Genomic DNA, 18,360 nt, shown 5'->3' with positions numbered 1-18,360 from the left:
TATTATGCGTTCTTTTACCACAAGAGGATCATTTTTAACGTTGTCTTTACCAATTGTGAAATTATCCCGTTTTGGCCAATCTTTTCGGACGTAGTGTTCCTTACGAGCTCGACTGTCCCATTTACACAAAAAACACATATATTTTGTGTATCCCTGTTGCAATCCAGTCAACATGGCAACCACTTTAAGATCGGAACAAATTTTCCAATTGTGTTGATTGTAATTTATCAAATTGAGCAATAGAGCCATTGATTCATACGTTTCCTTCATATTAACGGCATGAGCTAATGGAATAGAAGGTTTCTCATTCCCTTGATGCAGTAAAACGGCTTTCAAGCTCAACTTGCTGCTATCGATGAATAAACGCCATTCAGCTGGATCATATGGCTCACCAAACTCTTCAAACAAGCCGTTTACGTCATGGCAAAAACATGCCTTGTCCTTTGTAGAATAATATTTGTCAAATTTCTTGTGACGATTCCTGTGACAAGAAATTTTGACCTCCTTGCGCAGCATGTTGTGTTCTTTCAAGCGTGATTCCAGCAATTCGGATTTCTCCTTCGATAAGTCGAGATCTCGCACCAAATCATTAAATTCGGATTGTGTAAACAGTTTTGGGTTTCTTTCCAATTCCACCTCGAAGTCTTCCTCGCATTCCTCCTTGAATTCCTCCTCACTGTTTGTAACGGTCGATTCAACAGAGGGCGCTCGTTTCCGCTTTGGCTAAACAGGATACGGGACCGAACTTGAATGTGGAACAGGTTTTGTCATAGAAGCCACTTGCGGATACTCAACTGTTTTGTGACGTCCTTGTTGCTTAACTTTTGTCAAGCAGAAATAACAATCCGTTGCATGACAAAACGGTCGACGCCATATGGTGGGCATGTCAAAGGACAAATAGCGACTGACAGATAACAAATAAGTGAGTTAGTAAGTAAGACATTAACACTTATCAAAAATAGATGAAGTAAGATTATGTCGATCAGGAAAGAACAAAGCACTACCATGCTGTACATAAATTGTTTATATGAAAGTTATTCAAAAAATCAATTTACCTTGCGCCTAACATCCACCTAGCCAAGCACGTTTTGCACGAACTACATAATACTTTTGGAATCCACGGTTCGTCAAAGTCTCCAGGATCAATTTTAAAATAAAGCCTGTATGCAGTTTGCAACGAAGCAGTGAAATTGACCGATTTTGTAAATATATAGTTGCCACACGCGTAACAAAACTTTTGAGGATCATTTTCACACTTGAATTCACGTTTTGTCGTATACATCGTTAAGCAATGTTAAAGAAAGAAAGCTGTCAAATTGAGTTGGTTGCGTCTCACAAACACTAGCGTAAATTATTATATTGTTGAAAATATCCCATTTAATTTTGCGTGACAGCTGGTAGTGTTAGTGAAATGCACCGTATGCGTACACGTCCGCAGAAAGGCTTACTGGAAGTGGTGCATGAACCTAGGAGCGGGACAACGGCCAATCTTGGAACATTTAATTTCCATGATTTTACAAAAAATTTCATAACTTCAACAATTTCCAACCGATTTCATCCATTAAAGGCTCATTTTCTCCAGTTTTTAATGGACTTTAAGAATAAATTATGGAATGATTTTTTGAATCTTTTTATCCCATTAAAAATGTTGATTAAAACAAGATTTTTATGGAAAATTCGCAGGAAAAATAAAAAAAAATGCCGTAAATTTTTAAATGACTTCAAAATTAAATTTTTAATTAAGACATTATATTCTAGTGAACGATAGCAAATTTACTTAGCTTCACTTTCATAAAAAAAAGATTTAAAATTGGTGCACTAGTTCCAAAGATATTGACATTTTAGTAATGGTACTTTTGTCCAAAATTCAAAAAATCAAAATTTTTGTATATCTCAAAAATGGCTCTACTTTAATTTTTTCTGACCACGGCACGGAATTCAGCGTAGGATTTTGCATTAGAAACGTTGGTCAACCACTAAAGTTCACACTTTTTATGTTGTTTTGTAAACTAGTGTTATTGGATTGTGATTTTAAGTCCGATTCAAACTAGCAATTGCTGTTCAATTGAGCATCGCAGAAAAATAAAAATATCCATTAAGGCCTCGTATATCTATGGATAATATCAAAAACGAGATTATACTGTGTAACAAAGGTTCTATTCACCTGCCCGTTGGATCAATATAGGTTTTTATTATTGATTTCGATAAACCCTTTCCATAAATTACGTTTGTTTCTATCTCCAAACATCGAACAAAAACCTGAATTCAAACAACAAAATGCAGTACAATAAAAATCATGGGAATAATTCTATGGATTAAACGTATTCCAAATAACGATATATTAGGAATACCAAAGATTAATTGGACAACTAAAATTTATTTTGCATTCGTCAAAAAAGTGAGTTTAGTGACCATTTTTGCGAAAAAAAAGGAACTTTATTGACTTTCAGTCGAAAATAGTGACTTTTAAGTGACCAGCTTAAAACAAGTGATCAACTTCCAGCACTGGGGAGAACCACCAACACAGGAAAAAATCCTGAATTGTATCCATCACGTAATACCTCCTCTCGTTTAAGTCGGCATAAACATCGAAATTGGTGTAAATCTAGCGTTAACAACGTGTGCACTATATATCGCAGAAATTTAGATGAATTGTCAAACGGTGAATCGTTCACACCGCAACAATCGGACAACTATGATGGGATCATAGTTCAATCGCTTTGCAACACATTCTGGAAGCCAAACCGAACCTCAACTGATACCATCGTTGCAGAAAAAAAATAAGTGAGTGTGTTGTTTTGAAAATATGTGGCGAAAGGTCGCCTGATACTTCATTACCATACTGCAGTTGCTGATAACGATGTCCACAGCCGCCGCTTGCCCTTGTATGCCGCCTCACAGTAGTCGAATCGCGCAGAAGGAGTTTGGAGCAAACTTTGCAATCAACCATAAGTCCGCGCTGGCCGGAAATCGAACGCAAACGAATGAGATCATCGCTTGAAACCGTCAGCGGAAACCCGGGGCCGGACGAACAACTTAATCAATGAGAACGTTTCGTTTTTTTTTTCTCCCGTTCTCTGCGACCGCAAAGGATAAACCATATGCCGTAACTGATGTTTGTTTTGAATGATTCATGGGCATAAACATATGGACAAAATTTGATGCCCATACGCTTATCAGCGAAAGTAGCGTGTTTGTTTACACTATCGAAGATTAGGTTACGAATTCATTCATGCGAACTCAAGTGAATGTGTTCGCTCCACTTTGCACCGATCGATCGATCGATCAAAAATCTCGTTTCGACATCTTCGGCTAACAAGCGGCTACATGCTGACATCCGACACGGAGCGAAGAAGGTGGAAAACAAGACGGAATTGTATAAACAAAGAGTGCCATGCCACCCACTCCTTGGCGCAAGATGGGAAACGATGTTTCCTCAAAATGCTCTGGTGAGAGTCGCGGAGTGAAATAGAAATCTGAAAAAAGTAGAAAAACCGACCACGACGAAGCGATTAATTCGGCTTTCGGTGCGCGCGCTGATGACGATGGAGAAACAATCGATAGGAGTTTCTTATCTAAATCGATTCGTAGAAAATAATCGAAATCGATAGGTAGGTGCGAGAAGCGATGTTTTTGGGGACATATTTCCTGGGAAAGCCACGACTGCCTGTTGTCCGATTACCCTTTGTGTGGAGAAACACGGCAACTGCTTCGAAGCTATTGGGCGCCATGCCACGACGAGTGTGTTTTGACGGGTAGGAATAGTAAAATCATTAAATATGAATCACTTTCAGTCTGGTTGCGATGGCGGGGTCAACGTCGTCAGTGGTCAACGATCGATTGCGAATTCCCGTGCATTTGATTGAAGCACAATGAATTGGAATTATAGCACCATGACTTCCAGATTGAGTACCTAGATTATTGCTCTCATTACGAAGCAGAAGTTTTCCCTTCTAAAAATAGCTCTTTGTTAATTCAAATTTCCGTCGTCGTCCTGTGACTACAGAAATTGCTACAGCGCTACCACCGTGGATTGCCTTGAAAGGCGGCTCATACATACATCCCAAGGCTAATGGCTTTTGTGTCTGGTCCTTCACGTCTGATGTTGCTAGTGCTTCTTTGTGGTTGCATAAAACGAGCTGAAAAGAAGCAGATTGCACAATTCCGCTTCTGCTCTAGGACATCGACTGCCAGTGGTGGGTTTGGGGAAGTAGGTGGCAGGTTATTATACACCTGTAACTGTTGGCTGTGGAAGGGCTCGGCTTACGTAACCCACCACCGGTGCACAGTCCTTGAATAGTAGCGTGGAATCGCTCCTATAGCAGCTGTTGTCGTTGATGTCATTCCCTTGGAATAGAGTGGATTTGGTGGAATATTGGTAGGTAATGGGATTAGAATGGAAAATCCGGCAACAGCGACCGTGAAAGGGCTATACGGAAAGATACACTAAAACTTATACCTAACCTGGAAAATTGAGGGTAGCTGGCTGCTGTTTGTTGAATTTTCTATTCAATTCTATTCAAATTCTGGGTCGTGATATTTTTCTAACCATCAATGTTGTTTTTCCTTGTCTGAATTTCATTTAAACTATTGAATTATCCCACTTATTTTCTTGATTTCATTTTGTAAATTCCATTTAACTGTAAAGTTGGAATATTCCTCAGAAGTCCCTTCAGAATTATCTTGTAATTCTTCTCAAAATTCCATTGAAAGTTACATTAGAATTGCCTTGGAATACTACTCTGAATTATTTGGAATTTTCCTCAGTATTCGCCTGAGATTTTTATTCGGCATTCCAAGAAACACTCCTCGTAATTACCATTTTAATTTTTCCCGGAACTCTTTTGAAATTATCTTTTGAAACAATTCAATGCCATTCTCTTATTTATATATTTTCTTTCTTGGAATCTCCTCAATATTCTTTCAAAGCCATCACCAGATCTTTCTTTAATATCTCTTAAAATTCCCTTGAAATAGTCTCATCAGAATTGCAGGATGTCAACTCAATTAAATTTCCTGGTAATCCCTGAGATCATTACTACTACACGGCATTTCAAGCCTATTGCTTATAGCATATCAGCTTTTTGCCTGCTCTCAACTTAGTGTTATATGAAGCACTTCCACATTTCAATTGAGAGCGTTCTAAAGGGCGAACACGAAATTATTGCGACACCGAAAATGTCATGCCAATTTTCTTATAATGTTTAGAATCAAACCAAAGTTTTAGGGTAGTTTTATACATATATTTACTTCAAAAATCAAAAGAAAAGTTAATCGATGGAGCCTTGAGTGTAAAATTGAACGCATTTTCGCTTGATGTCCTCCATCAAAGTCTTTACAGTGTCATCCGGTACCAGTTTCTCAGTTTTTTTTTTTCATTTTCTTAACATGTCCTTCTCGTCTTTGACTGTCTTCTTGCTCTTCCGAAGTTCCCGCTTCATTATTGCCCAGTACTGCTCCACCGGGCGCAGCTCCGGACAGTTTGGCGGATTCATGTCCTTTGGAACAAAATGGACAGAATTGGCCTCATACCACTCCAGGACACTTTTAGAATAGTGGCATGATGCCAAATATGGCCAAAATAGCGGAGCTTCGTCGTGCTGCTGCAAGAACGGCAAAAGGCGCTTCTCGAGGCACTCAGATTTGTAGATCTCGCCATTTACTGTGCCCTTTGTCACGAAAGGCTCACTCCTCAGTCCGCAAGAGCAGATGGCCTGCCAAATGAGATATTTGGAGGCGAACTTCGACATTTTCTTCTTCTTAAATTTGTCGTCCACACCGAACTTGCTCTTGCCGGTGAAAAACTCCAACCCCGGAATTTGCTTAAAATCGGCTTTTATATACGTTTCGTCGTCCATCACACAGCAGCCATATTTTGTCAGCATCTTCTCGTAGAGCTTCCGTGCCCGAGCTTTAGCCGTCGATTGTTGCCGCTCATCGCGGTTTGGGAAGTTCTGTACCTTGTATGTATGTAGTCCAGCTCTCTTCTTTGCATTCTGGACGTAGCTCTGCGACATGCCGATCTTTTTAGCCAAATCACGGCTTGAGACGTTGGGATTTGCTTTAATCATCCGCTTCACCTTTCCCTCCGTCTTTTTGTTCTCCGGTCCCGGTTTTCTTCCAGCTCCTTTGCCGTGGTCCAACGTCAACCGCTCCTGGAACCGCTTCAACACTCTGGAGAAGGTTGAATGGTGAATGTTCAACATTTTTCCCAACTGCCGGTGCGACAGGTCAGGAAATTCCAGGTGTTTGGAAAGAATTTGTTCTCTCAACTCGCGTTGGTTCACCTCCATTTTCGTTGAATCGAAAAACACGACTTCGAGTTTGACAGCATGTACACAATACACATCAATGAGAAAGTGTGCAAAATTTGGTTGATTTTTACCCAATGGTAAAAAAGTTATGCCTTGTTGAATGTGTGGAAATAATTTCGTGTTCGCCCTTTATGCCTATATCAGCCTATGCCCAAGGAAGTAGAGAAATTGTCCAAAGTTTTCGAACCTTGCGCTTAACTCCATCCATTAGGGTTTGTACAGACTCCTCAGCAGATACCGTGGTGGCCGTCTTTGTCCAAATTTGTTGGAAGTGTTTGATATCTTTGATTCCTTGTTTCTTTCCAGAAAGCTTCCGCTTCAACAGAGCCCAATATCTCTCGATTGGACGTAACTCTAGACAATTTGGCGCATTTAGGCTGCGATCCATTTGGTGAATTTTCACTTAAAGGGTGTCCACGATGAAATTGCCACACACAAAATTGATTCGCAAAATTCGAGTTTTCATCCGATTGCCATCAAATTTTCAGGGATTGAGAAATAACTATTAAACTTCATTTTACCATTTTACTCGTATTTTATTTACAGTCCATACGCAAATGCCCGCACCTTGGCCTTAACCCCGGCCATAAGATTCTGCACAACCTGTGAATCAACCGTTTTTTGCATGTAAACCCATACTTTCTACAGTTCCTCGACTGTCTTCACTACCTTAGGTCGTTTAAGAAGGTGCTGCTTCATAATCGCCTAGTACTTCTCGATGGGGCGAAGCTCCGGAGTGTTGGGAGGGTTGAACATTTTCGGCACGAAATTGACCTTATTGTCCGCATACCACTTCAGCACGTCCTTGGAGTAGTGGCATGAGGCCAAATCCGGCCAGAAGATTGTTGGGACGTTGTGGGCCTTCTGGAGAGGAAGCAGCCGCTTCTGGAGGCACTCTTTTATGTACACCTGTCCGTTCATCGTGTCCTGGGTCACGAAAGGTGCACTCCGCTTCCCGCACGTGCAGATGGCTTGCCAAACCAGGAATTTCTTCGCAAATTTGGACATCTTCTGAGTGCGGACATGCTCCGGAACGCTGAACATATCCTTGGCCGTGAAAAACAGGTTGCCGGGGATCTGTTTGAAGTCGGCCTTCACATATGTTTCGTCGTCCATGATGCAGCATTCAACTTTCGTCAGCATGTTGAGGTACAACTTCCTGGCACGGGTTTTGGCGGACTTGTTCTGCTTCTCGTCGCGATTAGGAGCCTTTTGTACCTTGAACGTTCGAAGCCCAGCCTTAGTTTTGGCCTTCTGGACAAAACTTCGGCTTAGGTGCAGCTTCTTAGCCACATCCCTAACGGAGGCGTTCGGATTTCGGTTGAAGGCCCCAACTTCGCGGTTGTGATTTTTGGTGTTGTACGGAATACTTTTTCCTTCACTTCTGGGCTTCCGATCGGTGGTCAACCGTTCCTCGAACCGCTTAATCACTCGCGACACCGTGGAATTCGCAATTCCCAACGTTTTAGCGATGGAACGATGCGAGAGATCCTTGTTCTCGTGATGAATGCGCAAGATTTTATCACGCATGAGCTGTTCTTTCGACTCCATTTCTGCGAGTTTTGATCACAGGACTTTAAAACTTGCAGGATGTAAATAATGCACTATGAACTAAATCCACCCAAATTTTCATTAAATTCTACCCAACGGTTAAAAAGTTAGAGCAATTTCATAGTGTGGCAATTTCATCGTGGACACCCTTTAAATTTGACACATGAAAATTTTTCAAATGAACTTGCTTATTTCAGACAGACCAAGAATCAATTTTGACAAATGGATTTGAGATTTTAGGTATTCCAAGAATAACTATTCAAATCGACGTATCTGATTTTGCAAACAATCACTTCAATCTACGATTAGTGGCAACTGCTAGCTCACTCACAGAAACTAACAACACCAGCTAGTAGGGGAAAGATTCCCCTACCTGATGATGGTATTTGTTTGCGTGGGTGAGTTGGCAGTTAAGACAAACCATCGATTGAAGAGATTGCTTACAAAACCAGATACGTCGCTTGATTTGTTTAGATGGCTGCCATACTGAGAGCGAAGAGGCGTGAAATCGACTGTAAGGAATAATATCAATAATAGGAATTCTTTTGTATAGAACGCTAAACACGCCTCTTCGCTCCCACAATGGCAGCGGCCTTAGAATCCTATGCTAATTCAATGCTATTTCAATGGTAAAATTAACGGGTTGCTTAGATGTTCCATGTTGGTTTCAATCAACGATGACATGTATTCTGATTTTTGTGCATGATGAAAGTTGGGATGGTTTTTAGTCTGTAAAGCTGTAATTTTCATGCAAATCAGCTAGACTAGATCATTTCCAAGTAGGGGAAATAACGGCTTCGGCATGACAGACTATTTTCGGCAACCCAAATTGAAACACTATTTTCACTGGATTTTCTTACAAAAACACTTCGCTGAATGCATGCAAACGCTTCTTTATGCTTTCAGCTTCAATTTGACTATATTTTTACCACTGAGAAAAAGCAATCTAGCAAGGTTTTCTTGAAATGCAACACACGCACTACAAATTGTAGCTGATTTCGAGTTGCCGATAATAGAACAGCAGATTTACATGCAGTTCAAATGGAACGGTTGCCGAAGAAAAACTGGTTGCCGACAATACTCGCTCTCACTAGAGAAGTTTGAAGCTTTGTAAAAGCGTTACTAAACAGTTTTTGACAATTCTTTCGACTGAAATTGTTAGAGCAGCTGGCAGCAAAAGATTGTAAACAAACCAATACTGCATATGTGTGCGTTCCTTAGAGAAAAATGCTATAGAAAGAAGGTCGCTGCTTAGGTTGCCGAGAATACGTAAATTCCCCTATCAAAAATAAATTATGAAGTCTAGTTTGATGCACTTTCTGAAGTATAACGAGAGTTATGAACAATCTCAATTGAACCTTTGTAAATTATGAATTTTGTGATAGCGCACATATTATTAAAACGTTTGATAAAAACTTATTGTCCTCCTATAATGTTAAGAAAAGGAATAATTCAGGCATAACATTTAATAACGGCACAAAAGCATTTGTAAACAAACTTTCTAAGGCCCTTTACACGCGAACCAAAGTACGCCCACGCAAACCAATACCACTTTCGGAAAGGTGATAGTTGCCCCTATCCGATGATGTTGTTGGTTTGCGTGGGCGTACTTTGGTTCGCGTGTAAAGGGCCTTAGAAAGTTTGTTTACAAATGCTTTTATGCCGTTATCAAATGTTATGCCTGAATTGTCAAACCTCAAATGAAATGTCCACCTTTTCAAGTTTTTGATATGGTAACCCTATACATGCGGGGCTTATTGTGAATGAAAGTAAGCTCCGAATGGGTGTGACTCTCCAGACATTCTTAAATGAGTTGCTGGATCTGCAATAGAGATACTTATTTATTTATTTCGTCAACCAACGTAGACTAGTACAACTAATACAATTTTGTTTTCTTAAATATATATTTATATAAAAAAAAGGAGTGTCAGCTTCCTTGTCTTTTCTTTTATGAGTTGTTATTTCTTATGGAATAAAAATATTGCTTTAGTTTATGCCGAGACATTGTAAAGTCAATGGTTTCGCAGTGTTTATTGTAAGAGGCCATCAGGCCATTAAACCGCCCATATTTTGCATAATTTGTGCGATGATGTTTTATGGCAAATAAATTTCGATTTCGGAGTTGCCGAGTGGGTGCATGGAAATTTAATTTTGATAAAAGTTCTGTTGAGTCATAAGCATGCAGCGTGCTTCATATGATGGAAGAGGAAATGAAGTCCAACCTAATTTACGAAGAGCGTATAATAGAAATTGTTTTTGTACTGATTCTAATCTTTCTTCGTGCGTGATTGAAAATGGAGACCATACAATACTGCAATATTCTAGTATTGACCTCACATAGGCAATATATAGTGTTTTAATTGTGTAAGGGTCCTGAAAGTTATAGCAAAAGCGCTTGATAAAGCCTAGAATGTTATTTGCCCTGTGAATAATTGTATTGTAATGGTCTATGAAAGTTAGCTTAGAGTCTAAGATAATTCCTAAATCCCTAATTCTTTCACATTTGTCTACAGTTTGATTTCCTAATGCAATTGAAATGTTTGAAGTTGTTCTTTTTCTACTAAATGATATTAAGTTACATTTTTTTACATTCAATTCTAGTAGACTTTTTTTGCACCATATATAGAATATGTGTATTTCATTCCGGAATATATTGATGTCTTCTTCATTTCTTATTTCCAAAAAGAGCTTCATGTCGTCGGCATAAATAAGCAATTTAGCATCATTATATAGAAATAATGAGTCTTCCTCAAGGTGCGTCAGCGACGTTGAAAATTTACAGGATTGTAAAATTTGAGGGCGGCCTCCCTAGTAGATTGTAGCCGTTGCGTGCGTTCACTGGACAGGAATGTACGGTAGGATTTCAGGTCTGCCAAGGCGTCGTTTCGAGTAATTCCAAGTTCTTCATGGACGTCCAGGAAAATTTCGTGCAGGAGATTTCTGTCTTTTGGTAGTCCTTCAGCTGCTAGCATTAGAATAGCACTGGTTTTGGTGATTCCGCGAATACATGTTGATGATGGCTGGTCATGCAGGAAGGAGAGGTAGGTCCGAACAATGTCCATAATTTTCGGGTCCCTTAGACGCGCCTTCAGGAAGCGTTGGTCGCCAGCTACGGACTGTTCAGTAAGTCTCACTATTGGCGGACGCATGGGGTCCAGAAGAGGAGGGTGTTCTCGCTCAGTTGGTTTTTCAGTTCGATAAGGGTTAATAGTTTCCCCTTTTTCGAAATTAATGAAATTTAGTCCGCTTTCTTTGGGTGGCCGAGAAAATTGTATTCGTGCAGCAGCCAAAAGTACTTTATCCAAAGGTAATGCAGTGCTGTTGTAGAGATGGCTGCTTCGGGTCCTGTTGTTGTTGATGTTGTTGTTATTGCTGTTGTTGTTGTTATTGTTGTTGTTGTAGTTGTTGTTGTTGTTGTTGTTTGTTGTTGTTGTTGTTGTTGTTGTTATTGTTGCAATTGCCAATAGTGTTGTTGTTACTGCCGCTGTTTTTGTTGGTATTGTTGTGGGGGTTGTTACCTGGTTTCTTTTCTCGTTTTTTGCGCCTAAGTCTGGCTTTTTCCTCGTTTTTTTCCTGGAGACGGCGGGAATGTTATTTGGCGTCATATTCTGTCCAGTCACGCTTCCATACTTTTTTATTTTCCAAGATTCGCCAGCTGGGGGCTGGTTCGTCAATTGTGTAATTCTTGGAAATGATGACGGCTGGTGTTGAAAGAGATTTTGCCATTTCTTCTATGTGAGATTTTATTTCACATGCTAGAGTACTTTGGGAGTCCGCTAACTCATTCTTGAGTGTGGAAATTATTGCAGGTAGTTGGTTAATTGAGTGCGTTGTTGTTGTTGTTATTGCCGCTACTGCTGCTGTTGCCGCTGATTTGGCTGCCGCTTTTACAGCTGTGCAGGTGTCCGCCGAAGGTGTGTCCAGAATTGATGAAATTGCATTTTTCATTTCAACAGCAATAAGTTTGTTGCTGCTGGTGACGGTCGACATGCTACGCTTAATATTGTCAAGCATTTCTTCAATGTGTTCAAGCACTGCGTCATGCGTCGCACTGAGGTTTTTGAAGTTAGTAAGCAATTTTTGATTTGCTTCCAAAGTATTGCCAATGTTTTCTTTGATGCCATTCAATGTTGTAGACAGTTCCTTCAGTCCTTCGGACTAAAGCTATCTACAATGACCATAAATGCGGAATTTTAGAGAGACTTCTTCCATAATAACACTGCCGGCCAGTGGGGGTTAGAGGGAATACACACACACACATATTCAATCAGATGCAAAGTGTCTATGTAAACCATGTGCGACCTATTCACAAGTATTTCAAATGTTCTGGGTTTTCCAAATCGTCCTGGAGTTCAGATAATTTGATCTACTAGATCAACCAAGACTAGAATATTGTGAGTAGATGATAACTTGGCTCTGTAAAGTTTATTCGATTGAGCCTGTACAAATAAATTGATTTACAAAAAAAAAGTAGCATAATGTCTGTAGTAACGAAATACTTCCAAACAGATTCGCGATGATTATGTGGATCATACTTATTGCCATGTATACCAGATGCTCTAGGTTCTCCAAATCTTCCTGCGGTTCAGATGATTTATACTACTAAGGATTGTACTCGCAAAAAATGCAACACTTCCTTTTGTGTAAAACTTTTTATTGCATGAGTAAAAATTGATGAAATTTTGAGTAAACTTAGTTTAGAGTGTATTGTTTTCATGTGCAAAATTTCGTCACAATCTGTCAAGTGCTTATCGAGATGGCTTCCAAGCAAGAAGTGCTTGGACAAAAAATTACCGCAGCGGTCGTGGAAAATCCAGACCAGTCCCACAGGTGGATCGCGAAACAGTTTGGACTTGACAATTCGACCGTGTCCCATGTGGTATAATCGTTCAAGAAGACCCAGACGACGCAGCGGAAGACAAGCGAAGACGACCGACCCCGCGAACGCAAGGAAGGTGAGGGATAACTTCAAGCGCAATCCGAACCAGGCATGGAAAATCATTTGCATTCATTTCGTGCATTCATTTACATTCATTTGCCCCTAACTTTTTTATCAAGAGAATTCCGCAAAATAATGTATTAAGCTTTTGTAGGTTTTGATATTAGCTACAACTTTTGTTAACAACTCAAATTCATATCTCTTATGCATGACGAACCAGAGCGAACAGAATCCACTACTGTTTTTCAGTGAATGTATTTTACATTCACTGAAAAACAGTAAAAAGTTCTGCCCGCTCTAATTCGTAATGCATAAGAGATACAGATTTGAGTTATGGGCAAAAGTTGCAGCTAATAACAAAACCTACTAAAGCTCTACAAATCATTTTGCAGAATGCTGTTGATGACAAAAGTTAGAAGCAAATGAATGTAAATGATTTCCCATGCCTGATCCGAAGCTTTCGATTCGGGACGTGGCCAAGAAGGTCAATTCTTCCGTCTGATTCGTCCAGCAGACAATGAAGCGGGCCGAACTTCAAGTCTTCAAGGTTAGGAAGGCCCAACCGAATCGATAGACATAATACGGTGGCCAAATCCCGCGCCAGGAAGCTGTACCGCGAGTGGTTGGTGCAGCCGACATGCATCCGTAATGAACGACGAGAGGTACATTAAAGCGGACGCCAAGCAGATCCCCGGCCTGGAGTTTTGAAATCTATGTTAGGGAAATCGCTTTTCGCAGGTAATCGGTGATAATTTTAATTTTCATAGTAACAGTTACACATTCGTGCAATATTCAATAGTGACATTTTGAAAAATGATAAAGTCTTTAAAGTGTAGAAATATTTCTGATCCATTGGTGATAAAATTATTGAAATTGGTCCAGGGGCAACTGAGTTGTTAACGTACAAAATCTTCCATAATTTTGTTACAAGTTCCATTTTCGGTTTTCACGTGTCAGTTTTCGGTTTTCAAGTGTACCCCGATATAGAAATCACAGACGTAGTCCTGCGTCAAAAAAACTGAGCTTCTGCGAAGTTTCCTGAACTTCCTCCAAGTTCCATTTTTCAAGCTCTCTTAATTCTACCACGATCTCAACACATCCATGAACTATTCCAAACTTCCGGGAAGAAATTGAACTCTCGAAACTTCATTAAAAATTGAAATAAGTTCACTGACAAACTACTACGAAGATCCCTGAAGTTTTAGCAGTTTGCTGAACTTCTAAGATACTCCCTCATCTTCTACGAAATTGCCAGAACTTGTTCACAATGCACAGCACATCAATCAAGTTTTACGGAGTTTCTCGAATCGCTACGTAATTCGCCAACATTGTACCAAGTTTTCTGAACGTTTAAGTATTTCGTTGATTTACTAAGAAGTTCCCCAACCTTGTACAAAGCTCCCACTTCTACGAAGATTTACCGCTTTATTACAAATGTCCCTAAATTCTCTGAAGTTTAACGAAGTGCAGCGAATTAAAAGAAAAATCCTGAAATTCGACGATCTCCCCTGAACATTGACAAAGTTCCTGCAGTTCAATGTTTTTATTTTTACAAAGTTTGATGAAGTTCTACAAAGTTTCCTGAACTTCTAAAAAAAATGCTGTAGTTCTGCAAAACTATCTGCACTTCTACGAAGTTCGCTGCAGTTTTTGAAAATGTCTTAAGCGTCTACGCAGTTTCCTAAAGTTGTACGAGATACCCTGAAGATTTACGATTTTAGTATTAAAAAAAAATCCGGAATTTCGACGATGTCCCAGGTAAAAAGTGAGGTTACACGACGCTACTGATAGATTTAAAGAAAAATCCCAAAACTTCAACGAAGTTGTTCTCGTTTCTAAAAGATTCACACCATATCTCAGAAGTTTACTAAATTTCTAACAAGTTTGATAAAAATCTACAAAATTTACCGAACTTCTAAAAAAACTCTGCACTTGTACGAAGTTCACTGAGCATCTACTAAGTTCGCATCTTTCATTTCATTTCATTATTTCATTCTGCAGTTCTAGAAAGATTCGAGACCTGCTACACAGTTCCCTGAACTTCTATGAAGTTTTCCAAATTACCCTTAAGATCTACGAGGTTCCTTGAAGCTCAGCAACGTTCCATGAACTTTAATGAAGTTCTTTGAAATCACTGGGTGACCATTGAATTTAAGGAAATAATTTCCCAGTTTTTACCGGGTGTTTAAAATATTCTTCCGGTTTCATATAAACAGGTAATTATGGTAAAAAGGGAATACCGCCAGGAATTCAGCAATGTATGTCCGTGCAGCAATTCATGTAACCAGAGAAAACTCACTAAATTTTCAGAATTTTGGAATTTGATTAGGTAGATCGCAACAAAAGTATAAAATTGAAATGTTCTAAATTTTAAATGTAGTCCCATTGTAATGTAACATGTAAATTATTCGAAGAGCACTAGGCCGAATTGGCAAATGAAGCTTATAAATTCTTGTAGAAAACAATGAGGTTTACAAACATACATTTGAATACTTCACCTAAGAAATTATATGCATGACAAAATTGTGAAGATTTTAAAGCTAGGCCAGTTTTACACATTCTTGAACTATGCGTGATTTTTGAATTATAGAAATAATTGATGATCTATTTGTAAAAATGAAATAGTTCTCCCTATAAAGACGGACAGCCTGCAATAAACTTTGATTATCCAAGTAAAATCTTTTCAATATTACCTTTATCCAAGAGAAAAGTAATACGAAAAGTACACCAACCGAACGATATCATAAATTCTTCCTGAATGTTTCCTCAAGCTTGAAGATGATCAACTGTGAAGAGTTTGTTCATACAGTAAGGACCCGATGTTGCCAGCCTCCCTTTTGAAAATCTTGTCTTATGTTTTACGAGAAACCCATGCGCCTTTTCAGTGGTCTTATTTCACCAAAGAGTACCTTGAACATCGATCTTTAAGATGAATGAGAAACATTTGAAATTGCGGTTTATGTTAAATTATTTAAAAAAAAAAATAACAGCCTGATGCGCGGAGAGGCTGACCTAATCGAATCATTACATTTGTAAATTCCTTCACCGACCACTTTGTTTGTGATTTCTGCATTTCGTTGTCCAATTTATGAATCTTTGTTAGACCTTCAATCCCAGAAACCTAATGATTCGAGACCTTCAAACGACTGGCTGAGTCATTAAAAAACGGCTTGCCCTCATTCAACGTTTTATTCACATGCTTCATCATAGAAGACGATTAACTACCAAACCTTCGACAGAATGGGTCACGTCCAACGTCTTTGATGACAGTCTCGAGTACAAAGAGTACATTCAGAGCTACGGCCTCCAATTTCATTTTCCGAACAACGCTAGGAGAAGTTCATGTCTTAGGTCTTATCTAATGATTTTGAAAATTAAGATCTTCGTTTCAAGATTCATTAAGTTTCTTAACGATGATTGATATTTTTATAAACCCCCCCCCCCCTCCCCCACCCCAAACACCCACCTGCAATAACCGTATCGCTCAGGTTGAACTTCCCGGCCGCCTTGGGAAAATCCTTCAGCTTCCGACCGCTCAGCTTCAGCTCGCCGCTGAGATTCGCATCCTCCAGGATGCGTTCCAGCGACCGAGTCAGCTGGCTCTGCAAATGTCCACCACCACCACCACCACCAGCACCGTTCATGGTGCTGTTGCTGTTGCCGCGGTTACCACCACCGGTGCTCCCGGCCGACCCGCCGGACAGTATCGAACCAGACGACGAGAAGAACTGACCGGAAGCCTTCACACAAGCCACAGCCATATTTTAGGGACTCATCGGGGATGAATGCGCTGAGTTTCTTCGTGCTCCTTGGGCGACAGACGACAAGTGGATCGATTTCGAAGCACACCACCAAGAGAGCGTAGATTGCCCTTCAAGCCGTGGAACCGTGAAAGGTCGGATTTTTGGTTTTCGCTTGTTTTATGCACCGCACCTTCAGCACACTCTCTCTCTCGCTAGGAGCAGCCGGGAGTCGTCCGACGCAAAGGGGCCAGGAATCGCCCCAAAATTCTTCACTCACACACTTGCACCCACACACTTCCCGAACGAACCTGAGAGCAGCTCACAAAAGCGACTATTCTTTGCGGGCGAAAAACGGAATTTCACGCTCGTGTTTCAAATTTTCGACACAAGTTTCACTCACTTGACTCTTCCACTGCGATCAATATTCTACCCGTAAAAACCTCTTCGCATTGCTTAATTTAAAAATTGATAAAATTCAAATTCACTTTTTTTTTCTAGCTTTCCGACTCCCTTCTGTTGGGTTGGTAGTGAATAGCACACGCTCACACACTCACACACGCAGCACCGCTTGCTTCTGTGCCCTTTTGACTCGATAGAACACACTCTGCCTGCGGGGGAAAATATTATTGAAGTTCGCTGCCAAATTCGATTTCCGAGTCGTACGGTACGAAATTTTCTCCCTGATGTCTGTTAAAAACTTGTATATTCACTGCTTACGCACTATTGGATATTACTGGAGTAAATAGAACACTAACTGTTAAAAGGAGTTCTATATGAAGTAGCGAATCAAACGACACTCGCTGCCTCAATCAACGCACCACGACGACTCTCAACGGACTGTCTGCTGCTCGGTCGGTCGGTAAACGGTTCGGCTCGGTTGGAGTTTGGTTGGTTGCTGCTTGCATGACGAGCGAGAGCGAACGTTTGCTGATACAATTGATATGCTTGTGCTAGAATGAGATGGAGAAGCTTTTGTTGCCTTTTCTGTTGTTTTGTTTATCCGCGGTTTTGCTGTTTGACGCGGGTTTGACGTTTTATTTTAATGTTGCGATACCCCAGTGCGGAGAAGATGGACGTGCATAGATAACTCGGGCATGCAAGAGGAAATTATCAATTGGTCGTCAGATAACAAATACTTCGCACCACGATGCCATATACACACTGATAAATTAAACTATTCCTTTTTTTTTTTTTTTTTTTTTCTTTATTATAGAGATTTTTAGCCTGAGGCTAGTTCATCTCTTATTAAACTATTCCCATTTTGTTTGAAATTTAATCAATTTGACATTAAACTCAGTTTAATCATATCGAATGATTAAAAATTAATCCTCTCTTTCTAAAAAATAAGCATCTGATATTAATCCAAGTTTAATCATGGTTGATTAGATTGTAGATTATCTGTTTTTGAATAAATTTTAAACATTTTTGATTCTATTTAAATAATTTTTGATTTAATTTTAATTTTTTTTGATTATATTTCAGTATTGAAAAAGAATAAGATTTAATACTGGAAAGATTATTTCGATTTTAATCATGCATGAATACTGCCGAAGTAATCATGGCTCGGAATCAATAAGGTGAAGCGGGAATCTGCATACTTTTTAAGCTTTTTTGATTTAATTTATCTTTGAGTGTACAGACTTCTGTAGCATCCCTATGCGTTCTTCTCATTTGTCTATCATTTCAACCATTCGTTTAAAACATGCACACCCAAAATTAATGTACGAGTCATAAATTCAGCAACGAGGTCGCTTGACACTCTTTCCTTATTATGACACCCTTTTCTAATTTACATAATTATACCAAACAGTAT

General features: G+C 39.7%; 1 protein-coding gene across 3 annotated transcripts in view; it reads right to left on the bottom strand.

Moving 5' to 3' along the window:
• The window catches only part of Lrch (Leucine-rich-repeats and calponin homology domain protein), a 227,553-nt gene extending 210,185 nt beyond the window's left edge, over positions 1-17,368 (bottom strand). For all 3 annotated transcript variants that reach the window (XM_065217836.1, XM_065217834.1, XM_065217835.1), the window contains exon 1: positions 16,271-17,368. In XM_065217836.1, the coding sequence (XP_065073908.1) occupies positions 16,271-16,565 (295 nt within the window). In that variant the 5' untranslated portion in view covers positions 16,566-17,368. The remainder of the gene's footprint in view (positions 1-16,270) is intronic.
• Positions 17,369-18,360: the final 992 nt, after the last annotated feature.

The sequence above is a fragment of the Ochlerotatus camptorhynchus genome, unplaced genomic scaffold, assembly GCF_037179485.1.
Source record: "Ochlerotatus camptorhynchus isolate MF236.1 unplaced genomic scaffold, CSIRO-AGI_Acam_v1.1 ptg000080l, whole genome shotgun sequence".
NCBI lineage: Eukaryota > Metazoa > Arthropoda > Insecta > Diptera > Culicidae > Ochlerotatus > Ochlerotatus camptorhynchus.
This window is presented reverse-complemented; position numbering and strand designations above follow the sequence as displayed.